Here is a 10,790-nt window from a genome sequence, read left to right as displayed (position 1 = left end):
TGCTTGGACAGGATGAATGTGAGGGGAAAAAGTGGGAATTCTGGCTGGATCCAGCTGGGAAAACCTGGAATCCATCAAAATCCACCCAAATCCACCCAAATCCTGAACAAATTCACTCAAAATCCAGCTGAAGCCACCTAAAATCCACCTAAAATTGACTTTTCCATGTGTTTACTTGGACAGGATGAATCTGAGGGGAAAAACGTGGCAATTCTGGCTGGATCCAGCTGGGAAAACCTGGAATCCATCAAAATCCACCCAAATCCACCCCAAATCCTGAACAAATTCACTCAAAATCCAGCTGAAGCACCTAAAATCCACCTAAAATTGACTTTCCATGTGTTTGCTTGGACAGGATGAATCTGAGGGGAAAAAGTGGGAATTCGGGCTGGATCCAGCTGGGAAAACCTGGAATCCATCAAAATCCACCCAATCCACCCCAAATCCAGAACAAATTCACTCAAAATCCAGCTAAATCCACCTAAAATCCACCTAAAATTGACTTTTCCATGTGTTTGCTTGGCCAAGATGAATCTGAGGGGAAAAAGTGGAATTCTGGCTGGATCCAGCTGGGAAAACCTGGAATCCATCAAATCCACCCAAATCCACCCCAAATCCTGAACAAATTCACTCAAAATCCAGCTGAAGCCACCTAAAATCCACCTAAAATTGACTTTTCCATGTGTTTACTTGGACAGGATGAATCTGAGGGGAAAAAGTGGCAATTCTGGCTGATCCAGCTGGGAAAACCTGGAATCCATCAAAATCCACCCAAATCCACCCCAAATCCTGAACAAATTCACTCAAAATCCAGCTAAATCCACCTAAAATCCACCTAAAATTGACTTTTCCATGTGTTTGCTTGGACAGGATGAATCTGAGGGGAAAAAGTGGGAATTCTGGCTGGATCCAGCTGGGAAAACCTGGAATCCATCAAAATCCACCCAAATCCACCCCAAATCCTGAACAAATTCACTCAAAATCCAGCTGAAGCCACCTAAAATCCACCTAAAATTGACTTTTCCATGTGTTTACTTGGACAGGATGAATCTGAGGGGAAAAAGTGGGAATTCTGGCTGGATCCAGCTGGGAAAACCTCGGAATCCATCAAAATCCACCCAATCCACCCAAATCCTGAACAAATCGGCTCAAAATCCAGCTAAAGCCACCTAAAATCTACCTAAAATTGACTTTTCCATGTGTTTACTTGGCCAGGAAGAATGTGAGGGGAAAAAGTGGGAATTTTGGCTGGATCCCACCTGGGAAAACCTGGAATCCATCAAAATCAACCCAAATCCACCCCAAATCCTGAACAAATTCACTCAAAATCCAGCTAAATCCACCTAAATCCTCCTAAAATTGACTTTTCCACGTGTTACTTGGATAGGATGAATCTGAGGGGAAAAAGTGGAATTCTGGCTGGATCCACCTGGGAAAACCTGGAATCCATCAAAATCCACCCAAATCCACCCAGCATCCTGAACAAATTCACTCAAAATCCAGCTGAAGCCACCTAAAATCCACCTAAAATTGACTTTTCCATGTGTTACTTGGACAGGATGAATCTGAGAGGAAAAAGTGGGAATTCTGGCTGGATCCAGCTGGGAAAACCTGGAATCCTCAAAATCCACCCAAATCCACCCCAAATCCTGAACAAATTCGCTCAAAATCCAGCTAAAGCCACCTAAAATCCACCTAAAATTGACTTTTCCATGTGTTTGCTTGGCCAAAATGAATGTGAGGGAAAAAGTGGGAATTCTGGCTGGATCCAGTCAGGAAAACCTGGAATCCATCAAAATCCACCCAAATCCACCCCAAATCCTGAACAAATTCACTCAAAATCCAGCTGAAGCCACCTAAATCCACCTAAAATTGACTTTTCCACGTGTTTACTTGGACAGGATGAATCTGAGGGGAAAAAGTGGGAATTCTGGCTGGATCCAGCTGGGAAAACCTGGAACCATCAAAATCCACCCAAATCCACCCCAAATCCTGAACAAATTCACTCAAAATCCAGCTAAATCCACCTAAAATCCACCTAAAATTGACTTTTCCATGTGTTTGCTTGGCCAGGAAGAATGTGAGGGAAAAAAGTGGAATTCTGGCTGAATCCAGCTGGGAAAACCTGGAATCCATCAAAATCCACCCAAATCCACCCCAAATCCTGAACAAATTCACTCAAAATCCAGCTGAAGCCACCTAAAATCCACCTAAAATTGACTTTTCCATGTGTTTGCTTGGCCAGGAAGAATGTGAGGGAAAAAAGTGGGAATTCTGGCTGGATCCAGCTGGGAAAACCTGGAATCCATCAAAAATCCACCCAAATCCACCCCAAATCCTGAACAAATTCGCTCAAAATCCAGCTAAAGCCACCTAAAATCCACCTAAAATTGACTTTTCCATGTGTTTGCTTGGCCAAGATGAATGTGAGGGAAAAAAGTGGGAATTCTGGCTGGATCCAGTCAGGAAAACCTGGAATCCATCAAAATCCACCCAAATCCACCCCAAATCCTGAACAAATTCACTCAAAATCCAGCTGAAGCCACCTAAAATCCACCTAAAATTGACTTTTCCATGTGTTGCTTGGACAGGATGAATCTGAGGGGAAAAAGTGGGAATTGCGTCTGGATCCAGCTGGGAAAACCTGGAATCCATCAAAATCCACCCCAGATCCTGAACAAATCTGCTCAAAATCCAGCTAAAGCCACCTAAAATTGACTTTTCCATGTGTTTACTTGGACAGGATGAATCTGAGGGGAAAAAGTGGGAATTCTGGCTGGATCCAGTCAGGAAAACCTTGAATCCATCAAAATCTATCCAAATCCAACTAAAACCCACTCCAAATCCCACTTTTCCACGTGCTTACTCAGCCAGGATAAATCTGAGGGAAAACAGTGGAATTCTATCTGGAGCCAGCCGGGAAAACCCTGAATCCACCCAGATCCACCCCAAATCCACCCCAAATCCACCCCAAATCCCCCCAAAAATCCCATTTTGCCACGTGCTTACTTGGCCAGGATGTCCTGGGCCCGGGTCTGCAGGAGGATGTTCAGGTAAATGCAGCGACTCACCATCTTCTGGGAGTCCTTCATGAGGCTAATTCACGGTAACAAACATTAATTAGTACTCGTTAAGTAAAAAAAAGGATGTTAGAGCCTAAAAAAGGGCATTTTGGGGGGTCTCACCTGAATATTTTGGAGATGCCATCCATGGTTTTGACCTCCCCATCCCGCCCAGGAAACAATCGAGGCCCTTGAGGAGCTCCTTGGGGTCGATGGGGCCGGAGCCCATGGCAGGAACAGCCTGGAAAAAGGGGGGAAAAATGGGAAAAACGGGGTTAGGATTGGGGGGAGACCCCTTAAATTCAGGGCACGTTAAAATGTTGGTGGTAAAATGAGACCTGAGTGGGGTCCTGAGAGCAAAACGGGGGAAATCGGCACCAAAAAGGGGAAATTGGGCCTAGAAAGGAGGGAATCAACCTCCAAAAGCTGGAAAACAACCCCAAAATGGGGAAACCATCCCTAAAAAGCAGGAAATGGACTCTAAAAGATGAAAACTAACTGTAAAAAAGGGGAAAAGGGGAACAAACACAAAAAGAGGAAAAACAACTCCGAAAAGCTGGGGGAAAAGGAATCAACCCTAAAAGCAGGAAATCAATCTCAAAATGAGGAAAATAAACTCCAAAAGCTGGAAAAACACATCAAAACACTGGAAACAACCCTAAAAAGGAGGCAATCAACCCCAAAAAGCTGGAATAGGCCTCAAAAAGCTAACCACCACCCCAAGAAGCTGGAAAAACAACCCTGGAAACACGTAAATCAGCCCCAAAATGAGGAAAACCCCTAAAAAGCTGGAAATCAACACCAAAAGGAGGAAATCAACCCTAAAAAACTGGAACTCAACTTTAATAAGGAGGAAACAACCTTTAAAAGGAGGAATTGCCCCAAAAGCTGGAATCACCCTAAAAAGCTGGAAAACACCACTTAAAGGTGAAATCAACCTGAAAGACGTGGAAATCGCCCCTAAAAGACAGAAAACAGCTTTAAAAGCTGGAATGGCCCTCAAAGAGCTGAAATAGCCCAAAAAGCAACAAATCAAGCCTAAAATGATGGAAAACCACGCTAAAAAGAAAGAAATCTACCTCAAAGAGGGGAAATCAACCCCAAAAGTGGGAAATCAACCCCAAAAATGGGAAATCAACCCCAAAAGCTGGACATTGTCTCCAAAAAGGGGTCCCAGGGACCCCCAAGGGACACTGGGGGGGGGCACAGGCCCCTCCCCTCTGATGCCATTCCAATGACCTCACTTATTAATAATTAATTAAGAAATTAACACTGGGGAGGAGGATTTGGATCACACATGGGGGGGGTGGGGGGGCGCAACAAAGCCTGAGCCCTCCCCCTCAAATTTTTAATTTAAAAGTGAATTAACCCCATTAATTTAGAAATGAGACAAATTCTGCTATTTCCAACCGTTTTCCCCATAATTTCAATAATTTTTTGTTAATTAACGAGCAGAACAAAGGTCAAGGGGGGCTTTTCAAACCCCCCCCCCATCCAAGTTTAATTAAGCAGGGGTTAATTAACAAGCTGCCACTTAAGGAGAAGCCACATTTGGGGGGTGTCACCCCCTGCCCCCCCCAACTCAGGCCATAATTAAACCCTCTAATGAACCAACCATTAATTAACACCTCATTAATTAAGGCCAAACCCCCCCCCCCTTCATTGACCCCAATCCCAGCCCCTCCCCCTTCCTGTGAGGGGGTTCACGCTCTGACATCATTAATCGCCACTAATTAAAGCTTAATTATGTCCCAGTTTCCTTAACGAGGGCAGGGGGGAGGAGCTGGCTGGGTTTTTTTTGGTGTTAAAACCTCTCAAAACCTCGATTTTTCGGGTGAAAGCTCCCCTAAAATCTCAATTTTTGGGGTGGGGGAAGCACCCAGAGCTGGGGGGTTCGTTAAATGCCTCCCCCACGGTAATTAATTAAAGGATACAACCCCCAATTATAGGAATTAATTGGGGGGGGGGGGGGGTGTCAGCAAAGCCACCCCTCTGCAAAGACACAAGAAAAGGTTAAATCAGCACAACCCCCCCCAAAAAAATGAGGGAGGACCCCAACATTTGGAGATTTACCCCAAATTTTCACTGTAACCTTTAACCCCCCCTCCCCCCCCCCAAAAAATGAGCGTGGGAAGGGTCCCACTGCTGGGGGAGGGGCAAAGCCCCTCCCCAAAAAGATTTTTGAGGTTCTCCCCCCATTTTTGGGGGTCCCACAGAGGCAAAGCCCCCCCTTAAAGGGGCTGGGGGTCCCCAAAAAGCCCCAAAACCCCCCCAAAAAAGGGGGAAAACCCCATTTTTGAAGGGGGGGGCCTTGGGTGGGTCAAGGGCTGACCCCTCCTCCCCAAATTTAGGTTTTTACAGCATTTTTGACTTGTTTTACCCCCAAAAAGGTTTATTTGGGGGATAAATCTGTAGGGGGACCCCAAAATTGAGGGGGGGGGGGGCTGCCCATGCCCCACCCCCAAAAGGAAATGCTACCACTGGGGAGAAAAGGGCAGAATCTGGAGGGGAATTAATGCCAAATAAATGGGTTTATTCCCCAAAAAATCCCAATTACCAGAAAGGATCAGGGATCTCGGTGGTTTTCACCCAAATCTGTTGAATTTTGGTTAAAAAAAAAGGAGGGGGGGGGGGGGGGGGGACCCAACTCCCGACTGCCACATGCACCAGGAGAGGGAAGAGAGAGGGGGGGGAAAAAAAAGGGAATTTCGGGAATTTTGACGTTTTCAAAACCCTGGATCCAAAGGCCACGAAATGGAATTAAAAGCCCAAAAAATAAAAAAAAAAAAAAAAAAGGATTTTTTTGCTTACCCGGGTTGTGGCTGTCCTCCCTTTGCTGAGGTAAAGCTTCCTAAGCTGCAAAAACGGGGCAAAACCATTGAAAATCGGGAAAAAACGGAGTTTTGGGGGTGTTTTCCCTCCCAAAATTCCTATTTTTTTGGTGTTTTTTTTTTTTTTTGGGTGGTGTGTGTGTGAGGAAAGGGGAGGGTGAAGCCCAGTGGTAGCATTTCCCTGTCACGATAAATTCAAGGTTATCAAAGGCTCGAGGACACTGCTCCCCCCCCAATCCCAAATTCCCCAAACCCCCCCACAAAAAAAAAAAAAAAACCAAGAAAAGACAACAGAGAAAAGAAAAAAAACAAGAAAAAAAAATCCCGTGAAAAAGAAGGCGAAAAAAGGGGATTTTGGGGGTCCCTGCGGATGGAAGGGGGGAGTTAAAAAGGGATTTTGGGAAAAGGAGCGATTTGGGGGGGCTAAAAAAGGGGGGAAAATGGAATTTTAAGGGGGGGGCCTCGCAGTGGGAGGGGCATCAACGGCGAGGCCTCGGCGCCATTTTAGAGCTGGGAAAAATGCCCCAAATTGGGGGGGTTTTTGAGGGATTTTTCAGGAATTTCGGGGGGGGTTAGCGGGCTTTAAAGGGGGGGGGAGGACACAGAAACAAGAGACAAAAGAGAATCTGTTAAACTCCCCCCCCCCCCAAAAAAACCCTTAAAAACCACCAGGATTGGGATTAAACCCCCCCAAAATTAAAGGGGGGGGGTAAGAAAAAAGAAAAGGGGGGGGTAGGAGCTGTAATAAAAAATCCCCAAAACCGCGGAATTAGGAAAAAAAAAAAAAAGTCCGGATTGTGGAAAACAAAGAGCGGGCGCCATTTTGGAGCTGCCCTAGGAAGGGTTCTGAGGGAAGGGGGGGGGGGAAATGATTTAAAGTGGTTTTCTGAGGGAAAAAAAGCAGGATTTGGGAAAAGCTCAGCCTGCCTAGCAATCTTTATTGCTAGATTGCGACCCCCCCCCCATCCCAAATCGCACCCCCCGTCCCAAAATTTCCACCCCATCCCCGACTTTAAGCGGCCCCCCCCCCACCCCACGTTTCTCAGCGCAAAAAACAATCCTAAAATGGCACCTAAAAAATAAAATAGGAAAGAAATCAGCTTTTTTTTTGAAATTTCCAAACCCCCCACCCCCCCGCGCGGTTTTTTCGGGTTTTTTTTTTTTCCTCCCCTTCTCCCCCCCCAATTATTATTATTTTTTTTTTTTTTTTGCAATCTTTATGTACAGATTGCTGGCCGGGAATGCCCGAAAATTCCCGGAATTCCCCGAATTCCCGAAATTCCATCTCCCCAACCGCGCGACTTTTTTGGGGGGGTTTTTTTTTGGGGGGCCGCGGGGGGGGGGGGCCGTTTTCCAGCTTTTTTGGGAGGTTTTTTTTTGCGGGGATTTTTTTTTTTGTTTTTTTAAACCGTGGGAGCTGCTCGTGGACCCCTCCTCCTCCTCCGAAACCGCTGTTTTCTCCCGAAACCCCCCCAAAATTTCCAGCTTTCACCACCTTTTGGCACAGCCCACGTCCTCCTCAAGCACACGGGGGGGGGGGGGCTCCTCCTCCCAGTATTTTTTGCTCTTTGTGACAAATAAATCAGTTTCTTTAAAGGGTTTTTTTCTTGTATTTTTTAAAGGGGGAGCCTGCTGAAAATTCAACACTTACTATCCAATTTTTTTTCTCAGCCGACAGCGCTTCAAGGTTTGGATTTTGGCATTTGGAGGTGGTGTTAGAGCCAACAAATTCGTTTGATTTTAGTCATGGCTTTTAAAAAAAACGCAGCAACTTTTTTTTTGCAGCTTGACGGGTATTTTGGGGTGTTTTTTTTAAAGGGTTTTTTTTTTTCCTTGGTTTGTTTTCTAAAGCCCTAAAAGAGTGGATCGAGCTAAATTGGTCGAGCTAGAAACCAAAAAAAAAATAAAAAAAAAAGTTGCTTGGGTTTTTTTGTTTAAAAAAAAAAAAAGTGGGCTTTGCCTTTGTTTTTTTGGGGGGAAAGAAGAGGGAAATATGTTTTTTAAAGTGGCAGTTTCCTTCGGGTTTGGAACGGCTTCCAAGGACGGTCCAAAGGACGGAGAGGCTGCAGCGGCTCTTCACGGCAAAGGGGGAGAGAAAACCTGTTTTTTCCTTCCCTCTTTGTTGTATATATATATTTTGTTGTTTTGTTCGCGTTTTGTATTGTATTTTGTATTGTTTGTATTGTTTTTCTCTCGTGGTAAAGGCGACGGCGTCTCTCAAGACCAACCAAACCTGGAGCGGGGAAAGGAAAAATAAAAGGGGGGGGGGGGAGGAGGGGAGGTGGGCATAACGACACAAAAAAAAAGGAAAAATTGAAAAAAAAGAAATTAGAAGCAAGAAGAAAAGACACGGAACGATTAGAAGCTGTTATCCCCAGGGAGATTTTAAGAGTTTTAAAAGGGGGAAAAAGGCAAAAAAAATAACGAGGAAACGCCCTTGGAAAAGGGAGAGGAGGAGGGCTCAACTCTGAGACATGAGGGCGGCGGCGGCCCCGGAGGAGCTTCGGGACGAGAGAAGCCGCGTTTTTCCCCCAAATTAACAACAGCTGGCGTTTCAAGAGCCCCTCCAAACCAAAAAAAAAAAAAAAAAAAACCGGGGGAACCCCCTCCCCCCCCCACCCCCCGCGCGCCTTTCCCCACCGAAAACCCCCGGCCCAGCGCAGCTCTTTACTCACCTCCACCAGCCCTCAGAATGGCGGCGGCGCCGCCGGGCGCGGCCTTTTATACCGGGCCACGCCCCCGCCTCGCCACGCCCCCCGGCGCGCGCCGGCCACGCCCCCCTCCTCCCGCTCAACCGCCCAACCGCGCCTGCGCGGGGCCCGCAGCGCGCGCGCGCGCGCGGCAGCCGCCCTCCATTGTCCGCGGGCGCGTGTGGCGCAGTTTTAATTCGGGCGGCGAGGAGGAGGGCGCTGCGCATGCGCCGGAAGCCGACGGCGGGGAGTGGCCGTACGGCAAGATGGCGGCGCCCCGCCCCCGCGTGAGGGGGGGGGGGGAGCGGCGCGGGGCGGGGCGTGAGGGAGAGGCGGGAAGATGGCGCTGGCCCGGGCGGCGGCGGCGCTGAGGGGGCGCGGAGGAGGCGGGAGGGGCGCGGGGAGGCCGCGGTGGGCGCAGGTGAGGCGCGAGCGGCGGGGGAGGGGGGCGCCGGGGGGAGTTGGGGGGGGGGGGGGGCGGCGCGAGCCACGTGCGGCGGGCGGGGCGAGTGACGTCGCTGCGCGCCGATTTCTTCCCGCTAGGGGGCACTAGGGCCGGGAGGGGGCGTGGCTTGGCGAGGCGTGACGTCATAATCCGCATTACGGGTTACGTCATGCTGCGCTACGGGCTGGTTAGTGCGGGCCGAGTGACGTCAGCTGCGTCCCGTGACGTCAACGCGGAGTGCTGAGTGATGGGGGGGAAGGGGCAGCCCTGCGTGATGCGTGACGTCATCGCTCCGAACGCAACTATGACGTCATAACCCCCTTCCCCAGGACTTCCCCCGGCTCTGCAGCACCCAAGAAACCCCCAAGGACCCCCCGCCCGCCCCCTCCCCCTACCAGGACCGGCCTGGGAGTACCTGGAGAGCGAAGGTTTGTGTGGGGGAGGAGATTTTTGGGGGGGGGCCAAGGGGGGGTTTTGGGGTCCCAAACCCCTTAAAACCCCCCCAAAAATGTCCCCACCGCAGAATACCGGGCCACCTACGGCGACAAGCCCGTGTGGCACGGCTACCGCTGCAGCCACAAGGGATCTGTCCCCCCCCAGCGCACCCGCAAGGCCTGTCTGGTGAGTACTGGGAGCACTGGGAGGGCTCCTGGGCACACTGGGGGCATTTTGGGGGGTGAAAGGGGCATTTTGGGGGGTTCTGCTGCTGCAGAGCCTGAGGGGGGGGGACTGCAGAGGCACTGGGAGGGTACTGGGGGCGTTTTGGGGACCTTTGAGGCCTCTCAGGTGACGTTTTGTGGGGCACTGGGAGTGACTGGGACTGACTGGGACTGGGTCGCTTCCCCCTCTTCCCTCAGCGCCGGGGGAGCCACGTGGGGAACCCCTGCCCCATCTGCCGGGACCGGAACCTGCTCGTGGATTTTCGGGTGAGTTCGGGGGCTTGGAGGAAAATTTGGGAGGGCCTGCATTATCCCCCTGTTGCTGATTTTCCTCCTTCTTCTCTTTTCTTTCTTTTTTATGCTTTTTTCTCTCTCCAGAATGTGAAGCTGCTGGACCAGTTCATCTGCCCCCACTCTGGCGTCATCTTCCACCCCATCCACACAGGTGAGGCGACACCTGAGGGTCACCTTTGTGTCCTTGGGTCCCTTTTGGGTGTCCCTGACCCCTTTTCCCCCTCAGGGATCTGCATGAAGCAGCACAAGCGCCTATCCCAGGCCATTGCCCAAGCCCAGGACCACGGTGAGCCCTGAAGCTCGGATTTTAGGGAGTCCCAACCCCCCTGGGTGCCCCTCAAGACCCTCAATCCCCTCTTTCCAGGTCTCCTGTGGCTCCACGTCCCCTTCGTGCCGGTCCCTGACGAGGATTTCTCCAACCAACACGCGGCTGTGGGGAAAACGCCACCGGCGCCTGCCCTGAAGGGGCCGGGCCAGGCCTGGTACCCCTGGTATGAGTGCAGCAGCCCCCTGCCACCGAGGTGGCCCGGATGCGCCGCCTTTACCGGGGATTCCTCAAGGAGAATTACCCCGATACCCCCCAAGCCCATCGGGGGAATAAAACGTTCAAAAATCCTCCCCCAAAACTCTTCGTTTTCCTTGTCTGGGAAACTGAGGCACGGGGCCAAAATGGCGGCCGAGCCGCAAAATGGCGGCGTGTAGAGGGAGAGTATATCCCACAATGCTTTGCGGGGAAGGAGGGGAATGCTTCCCTTCATGCTTTGCTGCGGCGCGAAAAGCGGGTTGCTAAGGGGGGCGGGGCTTGGGTG

General features: G+C 50.0%; 1 protein-coding gene and 1 long non-coding RNA gene across 2 annotated transcripts; one reads left to right on the top strand and one right to left on the bottom strand.

Moving 5' to 3' along the window:
* Positions 1–2,994: 2,994 nt before the first annotated feature.
* On the bottom strand, positions 2,995–8,156 carry LOC125320664. The gene is made up of 3 exons (XR_007201241.1): positions 7,545–8,156; positions 3,186–3,303; positions 2,995–3,096 (listed from the first exon to the last, which is right to left on the bottom strand). It is a non-coding gene; the product is annotated as an uncharacterized LOC125320664 (long non-coding RNA).
* A 637-nt stretch (positions 8,157–8,793) lies between these two features.
* MRPS18B (mitochondrial ribosomal protein S18B) lies at positions 8,794–10,698 on the top strand. The gene is made up of 7 exons (XM_048293035.1): positions 8,794–8,839; positions 9,358–9,456; positions 9,552–9,649; positions 9,886–9,954; positions 10,066–10,132; positions 10,208–10,267; positions 10,346–10,698. Exons 1-7 carry the CDS (start codon positions 8,809–8,811, stop codon positions 10,681–10,683), a joined length of 762 nt encoding a protein of 253 aa, XP_048148992.1. The 5' UTR covers positions 8,794–8,808; the 3' UTR covers positions 10,684–10,698.
* The last annotated feature ends 92 nt before the right edge of the window (positions 10,699–10,790 follow it).

This window comes from Corvus hawaiiensis (assembly GCF_020740725.1).
Source record: "Corvus hawaiiensis isolate bCorHaw1 chromosome 31 unlocalized genomic scaffold, bCorHaw1.pri.cur SUPER_31b, whole genome shotgun sequence".
Lineage (NCBI taxonomy): Eukaryota > Metazoa > Chordata > Aves > Passeriformes > Corvidae > Corvus > Corvus hawaiiensis.
Note: the sequence above shows the minus strand (reverse complement) of the source record. Positions and strands in the feature narration are given on the sequence as shown.

What these genes read in the sequence shown, in the direction of transcription:
- MRPS18B (XM_048293035.1), top strand. Translation starts at nt 8,809, where the DNA reads ATGCGCCGGAAGCCGACGGCGGGGAGTGGCC. An exon ending in GCCGACGGCGGGGAGTGGCC is followed by an intron (nt 8,840 to 9,357) that starts GTACGGCAAGAT and finishes CCCCTTCCCCAG; the next exon opens with GACTTCCCCCGGCTCTGCAG. An exon ending in GGAGTACCTGGAGAGCGAAG is followed by an intron (nt 9,457 to 9,551) that starts GTTTGTGTGGGG and finishes TCCCCACCGCAG; the next exon opens with AATACCGGGCCACCTACGGC.